The 27545-nt window shown below is 36.1% G+C and overlaps 3 protein-coding genes across 3 annotated transcripts; 1 reads left to right on the plus strand and 2 right to left on the minus strand.

Annotated features, from left to right (window-relative positions):
* Positions 1 to 136: 136 nt before the first annotated feature.
* On the plus strand, positions 137 to 6647 carry LOC116293004 (casein kinase I). The gene is made up of 8 exons (XM_031700383.2): positions 137 to 520; positions 600 to 710; positions 2073 to 2221; positions 2396 to 2624; positions 3353 to 3523; positions 3740 to 3888; positions 4565 to 4742; positions 4847 to 6647. Exons 1-8 carry the CDS (start codon positions 445 to 447, stop codon positions 5110 to 5112), a joined length of 1329 nt encoding a protein of 442 aa, XP_031556243.1. The 5' UTR covers positions 137 to 444; the 3' UTR covers positions 5113 to 6647.
* Positions 6648 to 6669: 22 nt separating this feature from the next.
* On the minus strand, positions 6670 to 17211 carry LOC116293003 (uncharacterized). Its single transcript, XM_031700382.2, has 12 exons — positions 16926 to 17211; positions 12744 to 16670; positions 12016 to 12192; positions 11309 to 11403; positions 11042 to 11098; positions 10088 to 10240; positions 9562 to 9684; positions 9274 to 9364; positions 9145 to 9189; positions 8451 to 8554; positions 7848 to 7966; positions 6670 to 7092 (listed from the first exon to the last, which is right to left on the minus strand). The coding sequence occupies exons 1-12, from the start codon at positions 16950 to 16952 to the stop codon at positions 6998 to 7000; spliced, it is 5013 nt and encodes a 1670-aa protein (XP_031556242.2). The 5' UTR covers positions 16953 to 17211; the 3' UTR covers positions 6670 to 6997.
* A 358-nt stretch (positions 17212 to 17569) lies between these two features.
* Positions 17570 to 26562, minus strand: LOC116293021 (BAR/IMD domain-containing adapter protein 2). Its single transcript, XM_031700403.2, has 17 exons — positions 26403 to 26562; positions 26237 to 26309; positions 26061 to 26150; positions 24996 to 25057; positions 24370 to 24441; positions 23401 to 23445; positions 22734 to 22826; positions 22361 to 22426; positions 22043 to 22129; positions 21771 to 21839; positions 21485 to 21537; positions 21236 to 21302; positions 20105 to 20175; positions 19696 to 19749; positions 19451 to 19620; positions 18848 to 19019; positions 17570 to 18660 (listed from the first exon to the last, which is right to left on the minus strand). Exons 1-17 carry the CDS (start codon positions 26454 to 26456, stop codon positions 18591 to 18593), a joined length of 1368 nt encoding a protein of 455 aa, XP_031556263.1. The 5' UTR covers positions 26457 to 26562; the 3' UTR covers positions 17570 to 18590.
* Positions 26563 to 27545: the final 983 nt, after the last annotated feature.

Here is a 27545-nt window from a genome sequence, read left to right on the forward strand (position 1 = left end):
TGTGGTTTTTGAATTTCAATACGACAAATTTCCGATCGGTTTCGGCTTTCCATCGATGAAAGGTCGGCTTTGATTCGGTCTTTGGTTATGATGCCCATATATGGATAACTGTTCCGCTTTATCCTGTACTGTCGAAGAGAGACGAATGCCAAAATAAGCCAAAATAAACCAAAACAAAATGAGTATAAACTAAAGAATCCTTTTCCATCTTCAGCATCTCATTCACTTAGGACTGCCACATTAACTATGATTATTCTTGATTTATTTTTGACCACATTTCTGAAAGTTTGACTGATCAATAACGAATATTTTCGTACGAATTGAAACCGAAACGTACCTTTATGAGAGATCGATACACTAGCAATCTGAGTCGCCATCATCGACGGATTTTTCTTTACATTTGGCACGATATTGCTGTATTTTGGGATTTATAAAGAGTAGGCAATGGAGCTCCGAGTTGGAAATAAATACCGTTTGGGAAGGAAGATCGGTAGTGGGTCGTTTGGGGATATATATCTTGGTAAGTAGCTGTAAAGCAAAGGTTTACAACTGACTCTTGAAACACAACTAATCGTCATTTTTTCCTTGATTTTAAAAAGGGACGAACATATCGACAGGCGAAGAGGTCGCAATTAAACTCGAATGTGTCAAGACCAAGCATCCACAGCTTCATATCGAAGCAAAATTTTACAAAATGATGCAAGGAGGAGGTAAATAAAGAGGTTATTGTCATCAATGTTTGCAGCGTATTTAGAGGGCAAGGAAGGCTCAAATGGCTTCGCCTTCTAAAGGATCGTCAAAAATCTCAATTTCTCATTCTTCGCTTTAAAAAAGCTACCCAAACTCAGATAGTTATTTAAAAATCTTCTGTGCTATCGTCTTTAATAATACATGTTCAATTCATATTTTTATTCAAATCATACAGTTGACACGCACCAAACGTAAACAAAATCCTGCTAATGTTGAAAATCGAAAAGTTTACGTCTGAAAACAGAACTTTAACTCCATAAAACGCAATCAAACCTTACAAACGAAAGCAGAGCCAAGGATAATCTTGTTAATCAATAATATATTTGACTAATATATTGACTATTAGCACTGCAGAGGACTTGCAGTTTGGTGATTGTAATTTTTGTCATCGATTTTTTGGTTAAGTCCATTCTCTAGATTCTTCTGGTGGTGCAATATTGGCAAACATTTTTAGAAAGCAATTTGAAAAATATTCCTAAATCTTACTAAAAATATTGAATTCCTTTTAAAATCAAGTCAAAGTTTCTGTTTACAGTAATTATCTTAAGCTCTAAAGCTAATTTCCTAATCCTTTTAAGATAAGAATTTTTTTTAAAGATTATTATTATCGTTATTTTTAATAATACTCCAAATTTTTTTTCACCCTAAAAATGTATATGAATATATTTTTTAGGTCTTAAATTCATAGTTTTGCATGATTAAGAATCATTTGAGTTTCTATTTTTATGTGAGCTTAACCTTAAGTTTCTTTAACAAAAATACTTTGATTGACATTTCCTATTACCTCTGCACAAGTGGTGTTATTGTATGCAATTTAAATATTTTCTATTACAATAGATTTTACAATAGCTTTCCTGACGTTTTGTCATAGCAATGCGTCATAAGAGAATGCATTTCAAAATATTTATCATTTCTGTGAGCTACAATTATTCCTGAAGTGATATTGTTTATATGGCTAATGTAAACACACTTCTCATTCCTTTGAAATTCTGAGTAGATATTTTGTTTACTCAACATGACTGAGTTTCCAATTAACGAACCTCCTTTGTCCATACCTTTGAAGTGTTTGTTAAACTTTGTCTAAAATATGAGATGCCTGTAACGTTTTTAAAGCTTTGCTTCAAAGAGCAAAAAAATTTTTTTGACCCCCTCCATCTAACTAAGACCTCATTCTCTTTAGATATCTATCTCTCAAATAAATGATATTTTAACTTAGCGTTATGGTATTTGTTAACTAGAAATATCAGTTTTTAAAATATCTTTTTCCTATACACTTTGATGCTTAAATACTAACAAGAGAAATATTATTTTTGAATATCTAGTTGGTATTCCTACTATCAAATGGTGTGGAACAGAAGGAGACTATAATGTTCTGGTGATGGACTTACTTGGACCCAGTTTAGAAGATCTTTTTAACTTCTGTAACAGAAAATTTAGTATAAAAACTGTCTTACTGCTGGCAGATCAAACGGTAAGCCCTATTCAGTAGTAACATCAGTTTGAAACTACTTAATAAATGGATAAATACATTAGGTAGTAAAAAACTGGTTATGTGTTGTCTGAATTTTGCTTTTATTCCCTAAAAAAATGCCTTATCATTTAATGTGTCTGCACTTTAGCTAACATCATTTCTTTTTTGTTTCAGATAAGTCGTATAGAATACGTTCACAGTAAGAACTTTATCCATAGAGACATTAAACCTGATAACTTTCTGATGGGACTTGGTAAGAAAGGTAATCTAGTCTATATCATTGACTTTGGCTTGGCCAAGAAGTATCGTGACCCTCGAACACATCAGCACATACCGTACAGAGAAAACAAGAATCTTACAGGAACTGCCAGATATGCTAGTATTAATACACACTTAGGAATAGGTAAGGATATACTTGTTATTAAATATACATGAGGACTGTCTTTGCTTTCTTGGTTATGTGGCACATTATCTATTTAGTGGGAAAAAAATATATCAGGGCTTCTGTTGATAACAGTGATGTTTTATAAATGAAAGGGCTATCCTCTCAAAATAAAGGTGCCGTTCATTCATTGATGAAGAAAGGATTTTGTATATATATAGAGGCTTTGCACCATTGCGTGTTGGCAGCCATGACAGGGGGCATAACAATAGTCTTTTTCCCCTTGGAAACTGAATTCTTTCTCATGTAAATCAGATTAGACCAGATTCAATTGTTCCTGTTATGGCTGCCACCATGTGATACTGCAAAACCTCATCAGGGGGAAATAATACACTGCTGAATATGCATATCAAAAGCTTTGTCATTATGCCTTACCCCTTGTTTTCATGACAACTGCTTGATTATGTCATATTCTCTAAAAAACCAGGCTAATAGGCCAATTTCTTCTTGAATGAGATACTTTGAGGTTGTTGCCATGGAAATTGTCAGTGTTCTAAGTCAGTAAAACAATATTGCAAAATTTTTGGCACATATTTTAAAAGGCTAATGCAGTAGGTCAGCCTTCATTATATTGTACTTGCGGCATGACACCACTGCATCCCCACCCACTTACTAGACCCTCTCCCCTCCCAGACAAAAGTATTCTCTGTGAATCCCATCCTGAGCTTATTTCTTGGTATTCTTATCAGAACAAAGCAGGCGTGATGACTTGGAGTCACTTGGATATGTTTTGATGTACTTCAACCTTGGTAGCCTTCCATGGCAAGGGCTCAAAGCTGCCACAAAAAGACAGAAATATGAAAGAATAAGTGAGAGAAAGATGTCCACTCCTATTGAAGTTCTTTGCAAAGGATTCCCATGTAAGAGACTTTGCTTTTTTTCTTTGGTTAGAGAAATAAAAATAGAGTCTGTGAAACAAAAAATACTATTCAATGTGTAATAGTCAATAGACACAAAAGAAAACAATTGAATTAGAGTCTACCTATGTGTATTAGTCTAAAATCTATTTTACCGGTTGAATGACTTCACTTTATTACTGTAACTAACACATTCATGAATGTTCTTTTTATATTCAGCTGAGTTTGCAACATACCTCAACACATGTCGTTCACTGAGATTTGATGATAAGCCAGATTATTCGCACCTGCGGCAACTCTTTCGCAACTTATTCCACAGACAAGGATACACCTATGATTATGTCTTTGACTGGAACCTTCTAAGATTTGTAAGTCAAAATGGATTTCCTTCAGCATTAATTTTTGGCTCCTAAAATACTTTTGTTCAATTTGTGTATACAGTACTACCTAGTTCATATTGCCAGCAGCAAAGTATAATGAAATTTAGCAGTGAAGTAGTTTTACAGTCAAACTACCTCAAGCATGAATACATAGAATCAACAATCAAACTATCCTCCTTTTGAATAGTCATGACTTCATTTTCAATAATTGATGTTAAAATTAAATAATGAAATCCAGAGTCCAAAAATCATTTTAAGTCATTATAAGCTCTGTGTGCTCACACTTGAAGTAGTTTGATTGTAAAGGGTATTTATTTGTACATTGAACCGAAAGTTTAATTTATCACGCTAGATAGCAAACATTCTGTAATCTTCTGAACCAAAACCAAATGCAAGCAATAGATCAGCATTCAACATGTCTACTATTTCAATCTTGATCATTAATTTTGATCAAGTCTGGGCAATTTTCATTGGGTTTTGGTTTAATAGATTATATCATTATTGACAGCAGTGACCAATACATTTAATAGCAAATGGTTGAAATGAGCTGTTGAGTTGTTCACACAGTAGTAATAATAATAATTATTAATAATCATACTAAAATAGCTGCATTCTTTTTGTGCTTATCCTGAATACCTTGTTTGATTGATAATGTAATGTATAGGGATCAAGTAGTAAACCTGAAGAACCAGCCCAAGAAAAAAGAGGCGAAAGAGAACGAGTCCTTGACAGAGAAGCCGAGAGAAACCATCTTATGAGAAGCCAAACCACACGTGCGCAGGCTGGGACTGCGTCAGGGAAGTTGAGAGACCCCATGGGAGCTGCGGCACCTTCTCCTATTGGTAGGTGGTTGAGAAAGTAACTGTTTCCATGGTTCATGTGTGGTAATAATGGTTAGAGCAATGCCGGGCTTGTTGTTGACGCAATGCACAATTCTATCTCCAAGGACCACAAGGGAGACCAATATCGAGGGCTGAACGGGAGAGAAGAATCAGCATGAGACTTCATAGAGGAGCACCTGCCGACGTAAATCCCATGGAACTACCTCATGGTGAGATGTCCAGAATGTCAGGAGCGCATGTAAGATCAACACCTGTCATGGCTCCACCTCCTTCTGGCACTGGATTACGGCGCACAGGAACAGGTCGTGACCGAGATGGTGGTAGTATTGAATTGCGACAGCCCACAAGACATGGATTTCGAACAAAATAAATCCAAGGTCTGTGAGAAATCTTTCTCTGAGTTGGCATGTATATGGATATTACGAGTGTAAAGACAAAACAAGACTTGGGAGGTACCACAAAGACTCATTCAATAAATTCATGAATCAAAGCTCGGATTGTGAAGACTGCAAAGCCTCAAGTTTGATCTCTGATTTCTAATGAATTAATCATGTATCAGCTTTATTTAATCATGTTGCAGAGTTCCTTAATTGCATACAACCAACAAATTAGTTTTTCAACAAATTTGTTTTTCAATGACTGTAAGGTCAAGTTAACATGACAATAGGGTGATTTTGGTGTTCGGGACAAGATACACAAAAATTGCCGTAAACCTCGTACAAGGGTCACTCTCTCTTCATGGCAATAGGGCTGCCTAAAAATTCAGTTTGAATGGACAGGCGACATGCAGAAAATGGATTAATAATCCTGCTTTTGATAGTACATGTAGGCTGTCAAAAATACCAGCTATCAATACCTCATTTTTGGTTGGTTGTATGTAGATGAGAACTGCACTGCAATAAAGGCAGAAGTTTTCTTTCAAATTACTTTTGTTTTTAAAGTCATAAGCCACAAACTTTTCTTTTTTTGTGAGGGGTTTTAACATTACTTTTCTATAGGAAAGGGTTCATTTGCAAGCACTAAAGCTGATGATTTGTTCAAACAATTTACAGCTACAGAAATTGTTCTGCTCATTCTTTGATTCATTGTTTCACTTGTAGTGCTAATTATCTGAACGAACTCATTTCCTGTACATTTAAAGGCATATTTTGTTATTGCAACTTTGGTTTCCTTCAATACCAAAAACCATAAAGCAAGATCTATATACAAAAATGAACTCAATATTGAAAGTTTTTGGGTGATGTTTTTGTAAGTAGAAAATGAGCATTAAGCATGGTGTCCACAACAGCTATCAACTCCATAGTCATTTGTATGGAACCTGTGTACGTGAAAACATTTCCTTTCCCTTCCCCCCTCAGGAAGACATAAGGAAAAAGACAAAATGCCTGTTTAGAGGCTAGAGCTAAACTTTAGTCAGTGGGGAATTTTGTTTTACTGCAGTTTTCTCAGCACTTTGTGAGATCATTTGTTTTTTGTTACCAAGTGATCTTTTTTATGTTGAAAAATCAAAACGTAAGAAAGCAGCTAGAACATAGATTTGCACGCAATAACTGAAAAAGGAAGTAACATGAGCAGGACGACTGTACGAACAAAACACCAGGTTGACATTCCCTATCTTAAAATACATGCTTAATGCAAATTTTGATGTATTTTCCAAACATAATGGGGAGAACATAAAATATTTTTTACAGTGTTATCATAGTGATAGCCAGACTAATGTACAGTAGAATGGCACTATTATTGACTGTCAAGTGTTTATTATAGATCTGGCCTGGAGTACAGGAAAATTGAGTTGATTGACTTGATTTAAAGGGTTTAGTATGTCTGATGTAGTCATTGAACAAGACAGACATGCTGTAAACTATTAGGATCTTTGAAATAAAATTAATATTTTTTAATGCTGAAGTGTAATATACATTTTTTGTTGTTGTAATATACTGATAGACACACCAAAATGAAAATATGGAGGTCCCATTTTTCTCGCGGGCACGTAGTTGAAACAAGAACCCCAAAACACCGATTCTTCCTCAAACCCATCACAAGAACGCCTGCTCTGCAGGCTATGAACTGACAAGCCTCTCCTACTTGTGAAAGTGCTTTTATTTTTCTACATGAACACAAGGCTAGTCAGTCCACAACAATTATTTAAATTGCTTGCCATATTTTGATTCACTGAATAGACCCTGTTTTTCAAATAATTGTCTTGGCTGTTTTCATGCATATCACCCACCTCCTCCATAGCAAGCAGTAACTAATTAACTTAAGGAATATACATGAACACAAGCATTTTTACCACCTCCAAATGCTAAGATTGGTCTGTTGGGATGAAAGCTTATACTCTCTATGGCACCTAGAGCAATGAAATCAAGAAACTAGATTATTATGACTACACTAGAGTGATTTTACTTGACCAAGCCCATAAGGAAATAATTTCTTATTTTGTCGTCCCTATTTGGTGGTCTCTTGGCGCTAGAAGACTAAACACTTAAATGAAGATTCATTGTTTATGTATAGTCAATAGACATAAAGGCAAACAATGGAAATGAGGTTAAATTGTCTAGTAACTTTTTCATGGGTTGTTAACCTATCAGGCCCCAGGGGAATTAGGGTTGAGCAGAAACACTGTAACACATCTAAGATTATCTCTAAGACAAAGGTTTGATGAATGTCAATCAAATTGTTTCCAACAAGGAATTGAAACAAGTTCTCAAGGGCATGTGCTTACAGGAATGTCATAGAAATACCCTGACTGACAATGTAAACAAAGGTATTTGATTTTATGTCAATCAAGGTATTTTAAGATTCCTTAGAATGCCATGGAAACAATTTGATTGACATTAAGCAGGGGCGGATCCAGAATTTTGTTCAGGGGGGTGCTGCACACTAAGTTAACTCAGGGGGGTGCACCCCTTAGAATCAAAAGGAAAACCCAGTATTGGTTACTTCAAAGTAGGGGCACAAAGTCGAACCAGGGGGGTTCGCACATCCTGCACCCCCCTGGATCCACCCCTGTTAAGAAAACCTTTGTCTCAAAGATCTTACATTTAGATGTGTTACAGTGGTTACGATCTACATTGTGATGATGGCAAATGAGTAAAAACCAACCTTGGAAGACAGGAAAAGTTGCCCAGTGATGGGGAGCAGCCATATTCACTAACCATGCCATACCGTCTTGACATCCTAGTGCTAGATACTGACCAAATACACTAGAACATTTCGGAGAACTTGGCAAAGAAAAATAAGTAATAAGTCAGGAAAAATAAACAATCTTAAGCTGTCTATCGGTGGTTTGCAGGTAGACAATGTTCCTCATACTCTGCAGTCTTACAATAATATTGCATGCTAAACATCCTAGTTGACCTTGCCATGCAATTTTGTTGCAGCATTGCTACATATTACTGCATGTTCGCCTGAGAAATATATGTATGCATATCCTTTATAAACTGACTCATTATGCACACCCTGTTCATATGGACGCTTTTTCTGGTCCTTTCATTGACAGTCCGTAATGTGCAAAGGTAATTTTTTCGTTGGAGAAGCTAGTCTTGTCATATTATATCATTTTTTTGTAGGTTGAGTGGTTCCTAACAAACCATGCACAAAACACTGCTCCAGGGAAACAAATTTCCTTCATTGCGTCCCTGAATATCAACCACTGCATGGAAGATGGGATATGATTGGCAGAAATAATTGTTCACATTTCATTACCTTGTCAGTTCCTTGTGGGGGAAATGTTTAAGGCATTTGAAGGTATTGTTGAGTGGATTTAGAGCATACAGAAGGCATGGTGATGCATCTGATTCAAACTTGTCCTGATAATAAAAGGCAATTCAAAGTGAAATTTCAAAGGGGTGGCGGGTTGTAAGTAGGGTATGTTTTGGTAACTAGGGACTACACAGATTATTCTACAGAACAGAATTTTGGTTGGAGGAGAGAGAAGGAAAAACCATCCTCTTGAATCCAGAGGTAAAATTTTGCTGCTCATTTTGAAAAAACTGAGCAACCGAATTTTACCCCTGGGTTCCAGAGGAAGAGGAGAAAAATGTCTAACTAAAGCACTGTGCTGTCACAAATTACACCTCCTCCTCTTCCATATTCTTCAATACACATAAGTTTAGTTAATCCATCAACCAGTGAGTTTTGATCCATCTACAAATTTATTATGTACTGGTGTTTTCTTTATTTATCCCTCTACCTTTCCTGAAGGAACAGTCTCTCCAAACACCTTCCACAGGAGGCCCAGACAAGAGATGCTAGTGGAGGCCTACTTCTTCATCTTCGGGAGCCCTGGGGTAAAATTCTGTTGCTTGTTTCTTGCTACCACAAAATTACTCCTGAAGACAGAATTTTACCCCTGGGTTCCTGAGGATGCTACTTCCCTAGATGGCACACAATACAGTACCTTTTGTGTTGCAGATCTTTGACACATGGTAAGAAACAGCAAACCCTGTTGTATTAAAACAATATCATAATTAAAGTTATCCTACGGCCTCTCCTTCATATCACAATAAACTCTTTCTATGTTCATTACCATTTCTGTTGCAGCCTGCAAGCAATCAAAGTTGTGCAATCCTGGCCTTGACAGGTTTATTTCTTTCAGGAGATCACAACGTTTCAGATTCCTGAAATAAACAAGAATCCCAAGGTGTAAATAATAATCATTAATAAGAATAATCTTTATTGAGGACGGCCAATGACACAGCAGTGATTTACAGAAAACTGATCCTCAAAATATCAAAATGAAAAACCAATAAATATAATAACTCTACTAAATAAGGAAAATAGGTCATATATATTCCTTCAAATACTTCCGCCTTACCATAGAAGGAGATGAGCTCCAGTAGAGCCAACAAGAAGGCAACAGTTCCCATCAACAGTACACAGTGAGGTAATAGCTCCACTACCATCTGGTAGTGTCAGCGCTTGATGTTTCTTCACATCCCTTAACAAAAGTACAACAGGTTAAGATTGGATATGAGATAAATAAGTATTTTTTGTGTAGTTCCAGAAAATATCCATATCTATCCCCATGGAGGATGATTGGAATGTCCAAGGGGTGGAGTCTGAGGAGGGTATATTGTGTAGTACCAGAAACTATCCATACATCCCACATGGAGGGAGATTGGAATTTCCAAGGAGTAGGGGGGGAAAATATCCAAAAATATTCCTCCCCCCATGGAGAAAAATTGGAATTTCCGAGGGGGTATTTTGTGTAATTTCAGAAAATATCCATACAGTCAGTACATCTCCCCATGGAGAGGGATTGGTGTTTCCATATATCTGATTTACGCATTACTTGACTGCAATAATAAATTATGAATAACAGTGTGACCTCATGGACTTACAAACAGTGACAATCAAGACTCCACTTGCTAACCACTGGTCCGCTTGCTGTTTCACCGGCAACAACCAGCTCTACGTCACTTGCAGTTGAGTTGATACACTGCTCCTTTTCATTTAACACACACATGGAACTGAACGACATCAGGTCATCGCATCTGTAGATTATGAATTAAATATGTTTTTAGGCATTATTGCCTTGGGAATAGGATTCTCATCTACTTAACAAATAGACATCAGCTTTTTATGTGTCTGTCCTCTTATTGACGATAAATTGTGTCATCACATTGTCAAAGTAGTGTGGATTCACAAGGCGTAGCCGAGTAGATCCGCATACTACTTTGACAATGTAATGATGAAATTTATCATCAATAAGAGGACAGACACATAAAAAACTGATGTCTATTTGTTTTTTTACAATAACAAAAACGATAAAAACTTCTCATTTTTAGCGATCAAAACAACCAATGGAAAGCGCGCGCTCATTGACGTCAGCTTTATCTGTCTGTCCTCTTATTGATGATAAAAAATAACCAATCAGAGAAATGTGTGAGAAATTTGTAAGTTATTGTAAAAATTAATGTTTCTTCTCATGAGTAACCATTAAACAAAGAAATGATATTCTAGGGAATGACAGTCTGAAAATATTACACACTAACTGAAATGGTATATTAGATATAAGATCCATCATCATATCTTTCATTAACATATTTTTCATCATTTTAATCACCAACTTCATATCATACTCATCTCCGTCATCATCTTTGTCATCATTTTTGTCATCATCAACATCCCCTTACTACTCCACATCATCACCACCTTTGTCATCATCTTTGTCATCATTGTCATCATCCTTACTACTAACCTCCATCATATCATACTCATCAATCATAACAGATACATACATATCATCGTTATCTTTGTCATTATCATTACTTTTTTATTTTATATTTACTTACGCATCCTCATATTCCAGTTGAAAGTCATAGCTTGTGGTATCTGAATATCCATAAACCCTAAAATGTTGAGTAAGACAAATGCAAACAGTTGAATATGGCTTTCAAGTAATTGCTACTGGTTACTCTAAAATATGTAATTGACAGAAGCTGATAATATCATCTCCAATGCGTAATTCTTTGAAAATAAGAGCAACAGCAAGAATGCACAACTACACTGGTGCCTTTTAGGTGACATAGTTATATGAATATATATGCTGTCATACATACCTGCCATTTGCCGAAGCGAACCTTCCTCCAACAAAAAGGACAAGATGTGATATAACAGGTAAGAACTTGACCATTTGAAACATCTTGCAATCAGTCTGCAAGAACCATAAAGATATAGTGAATGAGTATGTAATGCTCTCAGTATGTCTTGCATAACATTATTCCTTGATAGATGAGGCTGTAAGCCATGTGCGATGGCCTCGGAAACCATATAAGAACATGCGTAATAGGTAAATTACAAGCCTTATATGAAATGACTGAAGAGGAGGGCCAATGGGCCTTTCACAACTTCAAGTCACGTAAAATTATTACTTGTAACATTATTCGTTGTTAAGCAGCTATGCAGTCATTATATGACTATAGTAAATATTACCAAATATTAGGCACACTGAGGCAATGATGGTGGGCCACCTTCACATGGGTATTGCATCCCATTTCTATCCTTGTCATTTTAGGCAACCAAAGTATATCAGATTCTATTCATTGATTCTTTAATTTTTTTAATAGGGACTCTTTTGTGAGGTTTGCTCCAAAAGCACTTCAATTGATGCATTTCAATTGAGAATCAAACACAACCCCAAGCTTGAATTACAAGGTGGTGAGACAACAGTGCCACAGCAGTGCATGCCACACATGCCAGTGACCTTACTTATTGTCATTTTCTTGTGTCTACACTAGATTTGATTTTATAAAGGTTTTACACATACATTGTCCAGAGTCCAGGATTTCAGGACAGTCCATTCTTGCCCGCCCATCTTGATCCACAGTACCACCCAGTGAGACAGACACACAGCTATAACATCCCTCTTCTTGACAACATGACCTGGACTATCATATGTCGACATGCTGATCGACAACACTTTATTGGATTCACTGTTCTCATGCTGCAAAAGTAAAATAATTATCAATATCTAAATGTACTGCAGCAGTAATATATTAAACAAAATAACAGGCACTGCAGAGAACATTTAAAGTAGGGGGCTATCACTTTTATATAATGAACTCAAAATAATACAAAATAAGATTTCATTACCGTAAAAAGGTGGGGATGGGGGAGGGGGGAGGCAAGATCCCCTGGCTCAACTGTTTGAACCTAAATTAGGGACACCGACAGTAGTAAAACATTGTATTATTATATATTATTATAGTTTTGTTGTATATGACAATTAAGAAACTAATCTGTAGAATATCAAAAAATTTATAGACTTCTTCCCCTTGAGCATAATTTTTCCAATGATTTTCAGACCATACTTTATTTCCTAGAGTATCATTTCTTTGTTTAACAGTTGAGCATGACAACACAAATGAATATGGATACAACTCAAACAACGAATTTTCTAAAGAGAATGACACATGGTCTGAAATGGAATCAAAAGGGGTCCAATGGAGGTACATTCTACAGTTTTAACATTGAAGCACATCAAATAACTCTTACCTGTAGACAAGCCTGCATTAACACTGGAGTTAATATACTGTTTTCTGCCTGACATGCAGACTCTATATCCATAACAGAAGACCCCTGCGGCACACTAGCTTTACCATGAGGGGTGGCAGTATCCCCAATTGATGGCTCTAAAGATTCCGATTCTACAATACCAAATTCTCCTGTGTTTTGACCAGAAGGAACATCTACTGCATGACTGAATTCTTCTGTATCGGGACAAAGTGGAAATGAACAATCTGGATCAGCAGGTTGTTCATTACACTCCTCAGGGTTTGAATACAGAGGCATGGTACCTTTGATGCTTCCAGGAGTATTGTCAAATTCTTCTGTATTGGAACATAACAGGGTTGAAATATCCAAAGGGTTCTTGATGTTTCTCTCTAGGTTTTGAGCATATTCTGAGTTTTTGCTTTCTTGATTGACAATGGAACCCATTTCAGTGTCATGTAAAAAGGATGATGGGAGACTGTCCAAAGCAAAATGGCTTTCTGCAACTTCATTAACAGAAGAACCCTTTCCAGTGTCACCAAGTGAAAAGGACAATGTCTTGTTGAAACAAGGTTGGCTGACCGTAATTTGATTGGCAGCAGAAACCATTTCAAAGTTCTCACTTCTACATGCCAACACTTCCAAAGTCTTTGAACCATGGTTTGACAAGTGATCAGTCACATCATTGACATGGCCCAAAATGCACTTCTCCTGACTCAAGAGTCCCTCTTTGTCACTACAGATATTTGTCACTTCCAACCCTCCAACTAGTTTAGTGTCTTCTTGTTTCCATGGGAGAGCATCATCAATCTTCTGTACATCTTTTCTTATTGAGTCCTGTACAACATCCAAATTTCTCTTACTCTCTAAAGATATGCTTTTAACACTAGTGTTTTCGGAATCATCTAATGTTTCCGAGCCACCTTGCTGCCCTTTTTGCTGATTCTGAGATGATAAAGCATTGTTGGAAAGTGGAATGGGATGGGAGTTTTTCTCCACACTTCCATTCAGAAATAAAAGACCTTTCAAGTCATTTGGACTTTGACTTGCAGTTGATCCTTGGCTGCTCGGAACACATTCTTTCCCAAGTGGTAACTTTTCACATGTTATTCCATTTTCATTCCCTTTCATCTCAATTTCTATGCTTTTCTTATACTTTTCCAAAGGAGAACTCCTCCCTCTGTTTTGGGAACACTTCCTAGATTCTTCCAGATGGTTTTGTAGGCAAAGACTTTTCTGTTGTTTCAATGGCACTTTCAACAATTCTGGAGATCCTTTTTCCACTTGAGGAATTGAAGGTGAGCCTGGTCCATTCCTTACTAAACTTGTTGAAGTAACAATGTTGTCTAAATGCTTATTTTTAGAACAAATTGGTGAATCCAAGCTTTTTCCCTTTTCAGGTTTAGTGTTATTATCTATAATACTTGATGCTTGTAAATTCTGAAGTATTGATCCAGATAGAGTGTTATCTGAATCAGAATACTGAGTAAATCTTTCTTCAGATAGATTATCATTACTTTTACTAACAGTAGTAATACTTAGGTCTGTCTTAGTTTTTGGAGTGGCAGGAATGAATCCATTATCATCCTCTACTTCAAAATACAATGTATCTTTTTTCTGACTTTGACTTTCATTTTTATCTGATATGTCTCTTGGAATCGCATTCATTTCCCTTTCCTCTCTTATACCTCTAGTTTCTTTGTTATTAACTGTGGAATCCACAATATTTGTAGCTGCATTGGCCGATCCATCATAACTTTCAGTTATTTCCTCATCAGTCTTAAAACTTTCATTTACCTTATCTTTATCATTCACAAGGTTTTTATTGAGCTTTTCTTTCTTCCTCAAGTCACAATGAGAAGATGTTTCTTCATAGTCCATAGTAGCTTTTTTCCTGGCTTGATTTCCTTTAATCTTAGCAAGCTTCAGCTTAGCATAGTCCTTGTCTGGCAAAGCAAAGTCCACTATCATGCTATAAGGTCCCCTTGGGCAGGATAAAATTGCTGGTGGCCTTGGGAAACAAAACTTCTCATTCTGTGATAAATGTAGACTGGTAGCAGAAGGAACAAGAGAATCATTTTCCGATGTTTGATTAATGCTGACGTTTGACTTCTTTTTTGACAAGATGTTATTATCTGGTTTTTCTGTTTTTGGCCTCTTTAAAGATTCTTCTTTCGTCTTTGCATCATTTTCAGATGCTGATGTTTGCAATATTGGAGGTGCCGTTTCTTTTTCAGCTAACACTAAAGGTGAAACTGGCATCTTTGCCTCTTTTGAAGGCACAGAGTGGTTGTCGGCATCTTCTCCTTTCTTCTTCTTCTTCTGACTACTCCTTGTCCTTGGTTGCTTCTTCCTTCCTTTAGACCTCATCCGTGACGTGAGTGGTGAGAAATTATCCATTAAATACTCATAATCCTTGGCTGTACTTGCAGGTAGAGAGCTCAGTCTGGGTGATCTCCTTGGGAAAGGTTCCTCAAACAAATGCATCCAGTCTTTGTTGGTCTTGGTTGATGATTCAAGGCTTTGGGATGAAGTAGTTGACGACGATGATGATTGTGACTGGGTCTCTGACTTCGATACACATACTTTATCAATATCATTACCAGTAGGACTTGGTGTAGACTTTTGAGTACAGAAGATTTCTGTCTCTAATGGTGATGATGGTGGTATTTCAGCGGCATCAGCTGGACTGGGGGTTAGGCTTACACTGCTACAAGTTTCAAAATCTTGTGTAGTATTCTTGAAGTTGTTCTTCAATCCCTGTAATCTTGCCTCTTGTAAAGCTTTCCTAGACGAACCAGCAGATCTTCTGGATACTTTTAATTTGTTTCTTTCTGGCTTTTTTACATTTTTATTTTCCATTTTAACTGAGCAAACAGAAGAATTTTGAGCTCTAGACAAGTTTGATTCTACATCTTTGTTAAAGGCTTTTGAATCTTTCTTTCCAACAGTTTCTGAAAACACACTATTTGAGAATTCCTTGTCTTCGTCAGCCTCATCATGAACAGTATGCAATGTTCCCTGGTTAATACTGCTTTGTTTACATTTTGTATCATTATTTAGTGTACTTGTTATAACAGGTAGATCTGAAGCTAACCCCAGTTTGATATTTTCATCTACTCTCATTCTCTTACTTGTAGTACAGCTTGTAATTGTGCATGAAGATATGGAGGCCTTAGTTATCATGGATGATGATGAATCAGTTATCACTGGTGATACTGATGAATTTGTTGATGATGAAGGTGATGACTTTGCTATCACAGATGACGCAGTTGATTCAGCTACCACAGATGACACTGACGCTTTAGGTATTGTAGATGATGATGCTGATGTTCTCGTAATCAAAGTTTCTGATGATGCTGATGACATTTTATCATGGTTGGTATTCATACCTGCAGATTTTGAGATCTTGGAATCCTTGACAATAAAATCTAGCTTTTTGCTTTTTCTTGACCCTAACAAACTTTGCAAAATAAATGGTTTCTCTCCATCATTAAAACTATTTCTGAAATCGTCACTTGAGCTTCCTAAAGACTCTGACAATTGACGACCCTCAAAGATGCAACCGTCGGTACTCTCAGGTTTTCCACAAGGCACATTAAAGGATCCCTGTGGTTTTGGAGTGGTGAATGCGACAGGAGTCTTTGACTTAACAACAGGTTCCATCATCTTTGTTCCAAACATCTTGGCAGCATAGGTACTTTTATCCTTTCTTGTAATGCTAAAGAATGAAGAATTTGATGCCTTTGTTGCTGAAACTACCTGAAGGGGTTTTCTTACAGAACAAGACCTGTTAACTGGAGTTTTTGTAAGAATTCCTCCTGCATATTCTGTGTTACCAGATAGGCTCCTTTTAGGTGTTTTAGTATGCCGTGCAATGCCAAGAAATGTCCTCCTTCTACTGTGCAGTCTTTTGGGTTTATCAGCTCCCTAAAAACAGAACCCAAAACTAACATTAAAAATATTATATTTAAAACAAAAATAAATTCAATTCAGCTAAGCTAACGCCTTAATTAAGTATATATGTTTGCAAATTTAAAAATTAATTCTATCGACAAAAAACAGACAGCACGGATGTATTGATGTTTTGTTTCGTACGTACGAAAATATTTATCAAATTTTATGGCCCACATGAGAAAACTTAAGAATATTGGCTAGATTTATGTTCTATGGAGGTTCTGTTACCTTTTCTGTTTCTAAAAGCTTTTCCATCGTCTTTTACTCAAGTGGTTTTTATGGTTCTTTTTTGCTGCTTCTTGATTCCCCTCAGAAACACAGTCGGACACACGACCAGGAAAACACGATAAAACTCCATAAAAATACATCAAACGTGCTCAAAACCTCTTCCAAACCATGCTAGTTTTAATAAAGAGGTTCTATATTGAAGAAACATAGAGTATTGTACCCGAAAAATGCCAAAAGAGGGCCAACTTCTGCATGAACTTCACCGAAACATTGTGGACAAATTTAAATATGGCGCACGAAAGGCGCGCAATGAGCTTTGACCCAGTCCTTGACAGTGTTAACACAGGAAGACCACGAGATTTATTCGGGGACGAAAGAGAAGACAAAATGTTCTCGCACTTTGGCAATTTTTTTTTCTTTTCTTAAGAATAGTATGAAAAAGTTTCATGCTAATTTCTTGGGGAGATGCGTGGGTAGGGTTCGTTAGGTATCTCTCTTGATTCCTGGTTTTTTCTCCGGGTTCTTCTTTCTTCCGCAAAACCCAGAAGTTGCTTCACATTTCCTTTGGGAAGAAAAGTTTCACATCTCCATCCATTTTCTTATTGAAAATAATATCTAATAAATTCCAATAACGCACAAACAAATTAAGTAATATATTTTCACATTTATTAATTTTCTTTATCAGAAATAATTTACAATACTACTGATCTAAAGAATCAAATCTATTCGAATTTCATTCACTGAAATAATCAATAAACTAAACTTTATTTTAATTATATAGAACTCAATTTTCGCAGTTACTTGCGCTGAAATGTTGGATTCCTATAAGTTTACAAACTATTGAAAAAAACGAAATATAAACGGGAAAAAATATGCATACAGATGTAAAGGAATAATAGAAAATTATATTCTGGATTATTGAACTTGAAAGATATATCAAGTTGTAGAGGAATGACGAACGAATGAATCTCATTTATCTTAAAAAAGTGTTTCATGTCTCGCATGAAGATACTTAAGCTGACTGACTGTCTGACTTTACGAAAGTAATTGACAAAACACCACACTAGGTTTTCTCATAATCTACTATCCTAGTGGGAAAAAAATTTTTTTTTTTCAAAGAATTCGAATTTTGTTTGGAAAAAAAGAAAAAGAAAATCGTTTCATTTGGCAACACTTAAATGTCTTCCCAATTTGAAGCGCTGTGATTGGATAAGCACGCGCGTGTATTTTAGTGCCAACTCTTGATTGGCTTAGAGCAAAAGCCATTACAAAGTCAGTCGTCGAGTTTACGATAAACTAGCGGATTTCTACAGATATACTACCAATCTACCAACTTTAAAATCGTGATTTTTTTCTATAAATATACTACTACGATTTGAAATAAACTAAATATATTAGATTTTCAATTCCAAATTCAATTCAATTTATAATCAATTTACACATTCTAGTGAATAGATAACGCGACTGTTCTAGCTATTGATATACCTTCAATGTGTCGAGGCCTGTCCAGCCTCACTTTGAAAAACATCAAAACGAGGTCGGTTGGTCAAAAAAATTATTACTGTCAAAGTACTAGAGACAATGATTTTACTTGATTGGTTTCAGTTTAAAAAGCTGAATCTAAGCAGGTCATTTTCGTACTTCGACCGTGTAGGATTAAATTCATTAAATCTTTGGCGCTGAGCGATCGTTTGTGACTGCCTTCTTTAGGGCGACACCAGTGAACGGATTAGACCTACAAAAACATGTATGGAAAATAAATAAATGAAAAAATATGACACTGAGAGAGAAAACCGAAAACATGCTGACAGAGAGACAGACATATAGATAGACAGACAGACATATAGATAGACAGACAGACATATAGATAGACAGACAGACATACAGACATACATCACGTGACTAACTGACCCTTTACTTACTTTTCACTTTCATTATTGTTTTCAGGGAGTGGGGGTGGCGATGGAACCTCAGTGGGTGGTGATGGTGGTGGCGGTGGAGCTCCAAGCTTTGGATGGTTCGCTGGCGATGAAGGTGCGGATCCACTCTTGGTTGGTCCTGGAGACGCAGTGGGAGTACAATCGGGTTTGTTTTCTGATAACAAGCAATAAGTAGAGAAAAATAATGTTCTATCTAATAACCGCAGTAAAAATATGTTTTATTTGACGTTTTTATTGACCCTGCGTTTGCGTTCCTTCTGGTCTGCTACACTACACTAAAGATTATGGACTAGTATATATATAAGATGTATTTAAGTTAAGAATTAAAAATAAATATAAACCACCGACAGAGCTTTGCTTTTAATTTGGTATCTTTTGCTTTTTGTATATCTATATATTGTAAAGTGTCACGTTTTTGTTTTAATAAAGTATTTATTTTAAAAAAACTTTTGCTTTAGAATGCTTTTCCAGTTGAATTGCACATGCGTTAACTCGCTTCTGACCAAACTGAACGCGGGCTCTGGAAACAAAATTTTGCAACGAAAACAAAAACATAGATAATTATGTCCAATAAAGTGACCTTACCTTGTGTTTTAGTGGAGGATTCAGTACTGCTACTAGCACCATAGTCAGGTAACGGTAGATTCATCATGGCTGGGCCTGCACTTGAATATCTCTTTAATGACTTGCTAGTCTGACTCAACTCAGCTCGTGTATGAACACCTGAGGCAGGCATAGTTTGGCTTACAGATGATCTATGAGAATAGAAAATGGAAAAATGAAAAATGAAAATGGAGAAAAATGGGAAATGGGAATCGTAGTTTTGATACCCTGTAGGAACAGCGATAATCTCTTGTGTGTAAGCGGATGGGTACCAGCCTGACCTGAACAAAAAAAAAAAAACACATTGAAATTTTAAAAAAGCACACCGATTTTCTTAAATCTACGCATGCGCAGACTAGGTGTCGGACCGTACTGTATCACGTGACCATTCTCCACCATTTAAAAAAATTTATTTCAATCTTCAAAGAAACTATACAAATATCTTAATCAACATAAGTGACAGGCATTCATATTATACTAACTGTCTTTAGCATCTTATCAAACTGATGACTTTCATTTATGCTTGTCATCCAATATGGCGGATAGCAATCACGTGACTACCTAGCGCGATCCGGTCATTCCAGTTATTTTAAGAGGCAAGTATATTCTATAATATCTAACAGTGTTAGAACTTACTTTGATGTTTTGATATTCTGTCCGTACTGCCATCCAGAAACCACTTCACTGATCGGGTCGATGATGTCTCCCTGGAAACAGAAACACACGATATCATTGCTTAGTATAATGACGTAATACCCTAGGTCAATGACGTGCAAAGACGTCTGTATTGTCTCTTTGGGGAGTTTTAGAAATGAATATAATTACATTACTTCTAAACACTTCTGAAAAAGTCATTCAAATCCATATATGGGTACTCTTGCGCAAGAATGCACATTTCGCGAGAACTGAGACTACAAAAAAAAAAACGCATTTTACGACTGGCACAGGCAACAGGCCACCCAGTAAAAATTTTTACGTTTTCTCCTTTTGAAAGGCCATGGATAATCTTTATGTATAGCAAAAACATGCTCAACTTCGAAAACTTGTTTTCCTCTTCTAAATGGCCGAATTTTAAGTGTTTTTTAGTTTTGGAAAATCAGGAACCGTACATAGATGGAATGGACTGGACTGCGGTTTGTTGGATCGTACGGAACTTATACGTTTTTGTTCGCCGAATTTGCAACATTTATCCCATGATTTTTATTCTATTATCAAAAACTAGTGATTCTATTCCAAAATTTTGCAAAAAAAATGTTTTGGATCGTGGCACAGGTTGAAGTCCTGTGAATCCGGTCAGCGGCAAAGGTTTTTCAAAGGACTGTACACATCATGTGTCTATAGGTGACCCTGTGGATCGTAACAGAGTTTTACGACTTATTTTCCTCCATTAAGATGCTATTGAGATAAATTGGATGTTATTTGGAATTTTCTGAAATGGATTGCAAGTGACTGGGTCTCAGTCAGTGACTGGGTCTTGAATCACGATTAACACAGAAACATGCATGCTAACTATAATGACGTGATGTAACGTAATATGTTGGTACAACGATATCCTTAATATAAACATAAAGTCTTTAGTCATACTAGACTCCTCAGCAGGCTACCCCATATATTCTCTGTTGGGATACCTGTGTTAATTCTTATGGCAGAGAAAAACTAGGAACGAGAGAGGAGAAGAAGTGGAGACGACTTTTTTGTCCTCGCCACAGGAAGCCCAAGGAGCAAAAAGAGCCAAGGAGGTGCCTGCGTAAGAGGCTATATTCATACCTGTTTGAAGCTTAACTGTGATTCTTCTACAGCGTTGTGGTCAAAAATAGCCATAATTTTTACTTTACTGTTAAAAAAGGTATAAACCGTGAAATCATGAGTCGCATAAGACGTCAGAAAGACCTGACGACTAGGATGGAAGACGGACAGAAAGACAGGAAGGTAGGCAGGGAGAAGGGCGGACAGAAAGACAGACAAACACGCGGGTACACAGACAGCTAGACAGACAGACAGACTAGCATGAAGTACCTTTGTGTCAAAGGACCAAGAGGTTCCACTCCATGTGCGACCGAACCATTGGCCTGTTGGGGAATAAGATACTCGATCATAATCAATACTTTACTTGTTTACCACGTTTATCGTGCATCTCGACACTCTGTACCGTGCTTATATATCATAATAAACCATGTTTATCGTGCATCTCGTCACTTTGCACCGTGCGCATATACCATGTACCATGTTTATCGTGCATCTTGACACTCTGTACCGTGCATATATATCATAATAAACCATGTTTATCGTGCACCTATCTAACCTCTTCTTCGGGTCTCTTCTTTACTTGAGAAAGCCACGAAGATATTTTCTCTCTCAACATGGCTGCGTTCTGAGGGGAAAGTAAAATCACGTTACTGATATCCAACAAGCTGCGGAGTTTTGGTCCTGCTTTCATCAGTGGAGCTAGAAAATGTACAATCAGAATGCTTGGACACTACACATGTCACGGATTTAACACACCCAATTGCGCATGAGTTTTTCTCGTACCAAATCGTCTCTAAGAGAAAAATAAAGGCAAGAAGTAGGACTTACGTAGTCGTAAAACTCCATGTAACTCTTCATGAATATGTTAGTTCTTTCCACTACGAATACGTATCGCTTCCATTCTTCTGACAACGACTAAAAATAAAATAAATAATAAAAAATGAAAATACTGATCAACCAGAACAAAAGTGCCAGTGTATGACACCTTAGGCATAATGTTTTCCCATTTCAGACCATGTTTCATTCTCTCTAGAATAAGATTCTGTTTAGTCGTATCTATATTCATGTGTCTTCTCATGTGCAACCGGTAAACAAAGACATGATACTCTAGGAAAGGACAAGCAAGTTGGATGGGTCTATACCTACCCTCTGACAGGATTCTTTCCTGAAGTTGGCCAGTTGTTTTTGTAAGTTGGAATGATATTCATCGCACTAGAAAAATAAAATAAAAACCGGATAATTCCATGGTACTGGTGCTGTGGAGCGACGGGATGCTCATGCACAAATGCGAGAAAGTAAAATTTGCACGAAGAAACCATCGTTGACCAATTTTTTGAGATGCAGCTGCAATTGGATGCCATTGGTAATAGTGAATCAAGAAATGTGGGAGGGGAGGGTAGAGTAAGGAGAGCACCAACCAGGGGTGGGTAGGGGAGAATTTGTTTTCATGTAAAGAGCTGAAAATAATTTTAAAGAATCAGGAAAAACGTAGGAAATAAAAATAGAAAACAAAAAATACCTGTCGTTCCTTTTCTTCATATTTATCAGTTGGCTTTTTACGTTGGCTTTTCTTTCTCACTTTCATCAGATCAGATCTTGCTTTTTCTACCAGCTGAGGAAAAATATATCTTGTCTATGGTTGCCCTCCCCTTCACCCAGGGAAGATGCAGGAGGTAGGGGTGAGAAGCAATTGTAACAGGCTAATTTATCATATACCAGTCTACGAGTCAGACTGGTCATAAATTAGCAGGAATGCAATATGATTTCAATCAAAAGATTGACAATCATGAGACTTGAATATATTCTTTATGCACACTAAAAGTTGGGGGGCTTAGGTTTAAAAATTTAGTATGAATATTAGCAAAAAGGGGGATATTGCTGAATTGCACTAGTGACATAATTTTGTCTCGTGTGGAAAGTTCATCAGCTGAACCGCAACTTTTCAATTGGACTCTTTCTGGCTGACAGCACATGGTGGTCAGTGTTTGACCACCATTTGGAGCAGATAATGAGATTCAAAAACTTTTATCAGCTGAGTGAAAGCCAGCAATAGGCTCCTATTCCCTCTCTTTCCAGTCACTGTAAACTTTGGACCACACTCCCACCCCAAATTGATTCTAAAATCCAAACATCTCTTCCCTGCCTGTGTCAATGTGTCCATGTCACAGTACAAACAGACAGATTACCTCAACTTTCGTTTTGTTGTCTTGATTGTAACTCTTTTGAACAGCCTATGATGATGACAATAATGATAATACAGTGAGATAACAGACATATGCATTGCATTCTTGGATGTTCAAGGATAGGTTGAAAAGGAAGCAATGAATATTATAAGCACCATCATCATCTTCGTCATTGTGACTGCCATCACCACATTATCATATATCATCACCATCACCATCACCATCATCATTACATCATTTTCATATATCACCATCAACATGCATCAACACTATCATCATCACATCATTATCATATTTCATCACCATCACCATCGTCATCACATCATTTTCTGATAGGGGCAGATCCAGGGGAGGAGTGCAGGGGGTGCGCACCCCTCCCTGAACAAAATCCTGGATCCGCGACTGTATTTATATACAGGCAATTCAAAAAATGTTGTCGTCAACCAACTCAAGCCTATGCGACTGGACCGAAAGAAACTCTGGGTAGCAATCATTGAAGCCAAGTTGACTCCATAATTTTATTTGACTAGTTATGCCTGGTTTACAACACGAGCCTTTGTAGGCGAGCAGGAAATATTGAAGGAGACTTTTTTTAATGCCTTCGTATTTTCAGGATTGTGAACTGAATTATAACTACTTTGTTTTTCTTTCCCTAAACCCAAAGACATGCATTTGATGGATTGTTTCTCACCGTTATTATTTTATAACTAGCGGGAACAATATATTCAGAGCTAATATTTAACCGCTTCAGTGATTTTAACCCATATTTGCTTTCAGTCCAGTCATGTAGGCTTGAGCCGGTCGATGACAACGTTTTTGAATTGACTGTATCACCATCAAAATGCATCATCGCTATCATCATCACATCATTGTCATACAAGCATCACCATCATCATTGCCTTGACCATCATCATCATATTTCCATCAATATTATGCAATGATTCATTTGTTTAGATCAAAGTACGTCCAAACCTTAACATAAACATTGTCTGATTCAATGAGAGACTCCAAAGGAACTATCAGATCATTCATCATGGTCTTGAGCTGAAACGTGAAGGAAGAAAGTCTTAAGATATTATTGGATATTAAGTAGGATTGCTACATTAATTCCTCAAACAAACAACAAAGAATAACCAAAACTTGGCCAGATTAGTCCTATGACACCTCTAATTTAAGGTTACGCAGACAAAAAAACAATAGACTCAGACACTACAAACAATCTCTCACAAGAAAATCAATAAAGCTATTTTAACCAATTTAAAGTCAATAAATACAATGTCTCTTCTTTATCAATGTGACAAGAAAAAATGAAAACACAACACGGGATTAGACAGGATTTGTCAAGCTTCAAATGCTGGTATTCAATAAAATACACAGCAAAGAACAAAAGCTATAAACATCGGATCAACTAATGCACAGAGATTACTTAAGTAAAGACTCCAAATCGTCTCCTCAATATATCGCTTAAATATATCAATTTATCTTCATTGCACAATAAAGTTTTCAATTGCTATTTTTAGAAGTTACATTTCAAGTTACCTCTTGAAAGCTTGAGTTAAGTACATATGAAAAAATATGAAAATATGAACTACACTTACGATCTCTGAGCGTCTGTTTTCTATATCACGATTGGTTTCCATAATGTCTTCAATTGTCTGCCCTAAAAATCCAAGATATTTTTCTTAGATAATTTTTTTATTATAACATTTGTTAGCAGGAAGTGTTGACAATGCTATTTTGCAATTTCTTAACAGAAAAAAAAAACTTTTTGATATCATTTTAATATTGATTCCTGAAATATTGTTTACAACTAGATCAAAATTTAAAGAATAGATCTATCATTACTCTAAGTATGTGTGTTTATAATATGATATAGCTATAGCAGATTATGCACACAGTTGAACAGTTATTTATATATTATGAAATCTTAGCAATACATGCTGAGGCATACATGACATTCAACATAGGGATACGACCTAAGATACTGTGAATAGAACCAAAGATTGGATCATAATCGATAAGAAAATAATCCATTGTTTTTGTATAAATTTAATGGACTTTTTGAAACGTGACAAATTTATTCAATTCAACCTGAACTTAATGATCTCCAGCAGAGTCATTAGTGTGAACAAAATTCAAAAGATTTCCTGAATGGAAAGAAAAACAAATGAGCATTTTACTCAAAACTTTTACAAATTCCTTGTTTTAAGAGGAAACCTTTTAAGTGTCAAATTTTGTCAATAACAAAACCAACTAACTGCATCATTTATTCCATTCTTTATCTAAACAATGCAGACATATCTATCGTTGTGTAAAATGTAAGCGTATCTGAACAAGAACAAAAAAACATTTAAAAAATAAAATCAAGCTTGTATAATTATTGTTCTGCTCACTTTCATTTGAAGTATGATTTATTAAATTTAGCCCTAAAACTTAAATCGATATTATGAAATTGTAAGCGTATCCTTTTAAGAAGCATTCTTCTGTAGTCGACAATTGTTTTAAGTTAGAAGAATTTTTTGATGAATAATTATTTTACGTGAGTTCTAGTAAAATAAATAAATCAAAAGTACACAGGAATATTAATTTGTGAGTGGAACATCTCCTCCACACTTTCGACATATTCTCGAAGAGATTCTTCTATAAAGTTCTAATTTTTTTACCTAGCGGTTTAGCAGGTCCCACAGACGTGGAAGCCATTTGTGAGATCTTGTTGAGCGCTTGATGGAAAGCAGAAGATGATGTGGTTACATCTACAAATAAATTTAAACGATTGAAAATAATGAGCTCAAAACTGTTGAAAATCATAACAAATATCTAAAAATTCTTACTAACTTACTTTGTATAGCCTTATGGTAATGTCTAGCAGCTGTAGCGAGTTCTTTAAGTACAGGAGATACCTCAAAAATATTCTAAAATCAAAAGTTTGGATTAATGATCAAATATAAACACGTTCAACATTAGATTAGCGCGGGTGAATCGATAATATTTCTTGATTTTCTTACTTGATATGTGTTACATATTATTGTATGCAGGCCTTCTGGATTAAGAGTTTCCATCTTTTGATTCTATAGATGTTAAAATATGTGGAATAGGGAAGAAAATACCGTAGAGTGATTGTCCCACGAGCCGTGTCCCAACAGAGCATATAACTCGGTACCATGTCGAGGGTAGAACTCGGTCACCGGCCCCCATATCTTATTTCGCACAACAATGAACAATCGCAAAAGACAAATTTTACAACAGCCATCAATCATTTTAGACAAATAAGAAGTTAATTTTAAACTTTTTTATTTACTTACTTTATGATTTAACTTACGGTTCAAGAAACGGTGAGAACTGAGTTGTCAAATCTAAACTCGTCAAATAAAAAAACTCAAATTTCATTTGAACTCTCATTAGAACGAATATGAGAATAACAAAAAAGATTTTTCTCATTGCCATATAGTCATGTAAATGTGAACAAAGTTGGAGTTTTTTTGCAGAAAAATATAAAAACTTAAAACAGTAAAACATAAATTTTATGAAAAATTGTTTTTATAATGAAAAACACTTTTTTTGTGTGCTATTCATTCAAATGTGTTTCGAAAAATTAATAAACTTGAATGAATTCTGCATTTTGCGCAAATTTAGACAACTAGTCAAACATGATTCAAACGATATTGAGCAGGAATCGAATTTTCACCTACGAAATTTACTCACATCTCTTTGATTTGCTCGGACAAATAAATAATTTCTTTTTGTAATCTTAATTAATTTTACATCTAAAATTTATCGAAAGTAATTGACTTTTAAATGAAATCCAAATTATTTCAAAATTTCCCGAAAATACAATTAGAAAGAAAGCCGAGTTGGAAGTGAAAAGACTCCCTATTATAAGTCGACAATGAGTGGTATAATTCGCCGCAGGAATTGTTGCTAAGTTACCAAGCTAAACGTTTGTTCAAGTGGCGATTAGAAAGAACTAGAAAATCTTAGAAAGAGATCAAAATGTTGATTAATAGCGACTGACCCAGTGATAAACCTTAGGTAAATCATGACATGATTGTTTGCCCTCGATATATACGTGTAGTCCAGTCAAATTATAGTTGGTGATCAAACAAATTGCCACAAAAGGTTTCTCACTGCCAAAGTAACAGGATGGGTGT

This window comes from Actinia tenebrosa, unplaced genomic scaffold (assembly GCF_029948245.1).
Source record: "Actinia tenebrosa isolate PJP-AT-01 unplaced genomic scaffold, QUT_ActTen_1.0 PGA_scaffold0__85_contigs__length_37466705, whole genome shotgun sequence".
Lineage (NCBI taxonomy): Eukaryota > Metazoa > Cnidaria > Anthozoa > Actiniaria > Actiniidae > Actinia > Actinia tenebrosa.

Coding starts and splice junctions, on each gene's coding strand:
- LOC116293021 (XM_031700403.2), bottom strand. CDS start 26,456: ATGGAAACTCTTAATCCAGAAGGCCTGCATACAATAATATGTAACACA. Junction 22,827..23,400: donor ACAACAAAACGAAAGTTGAG/GTAATCTGTCTG, acceptor ATTTTTCCTCAG/CTGGTAGAAAAAGCAAGATC. Junction 18,661..18,847: donor AACAATAATGAAAGTGAAAA/GTAAGTAAAGGG, acceptor ATGTTTTTGTAG/GTCTAATCCGTTCACTGGTG.
- LOC116293003 (XM_031700382.2), bottom strand. CDS start 16,952: ATGGAAAAGCTTTTAGAAACAGAAAAG. Junction 16,671..16,925: donor AGCTTTTAGAAACAGAAAAG/GTAACAGAACCT, acceptor TTCTGTTTTTAG/GGAGCTGATAAACCCAAAAG. Junction 9,365..9,561: donor GGAGCTCATCTCCTTCTATG/GTAAGGCGGAAG, acceptor TGTTTATTTCAG/GAATCTGAAACGTTGTGATC.
- LOC116293004 (XM_031700383.2), top strand. CDS start 445: ATGGAGCTCCGAGTTGGAAATAAATACCGTTTGGGAAGGAAGATCGGT. Junction 2,222..2,395: donor TACTGCTGGCAGATCAAACG/GTAAGCCCTATT, acceptor TTTTTGTTTCAG/ATAAGTCGTATAGAATACGT. Junction 4,743..4,846: donor TGCGGCACCTTCTCCTATTG/GTAGGTGGTTGA, acceptor TCTATCTCCAAG/GACCACAAGGGAGACCAATA.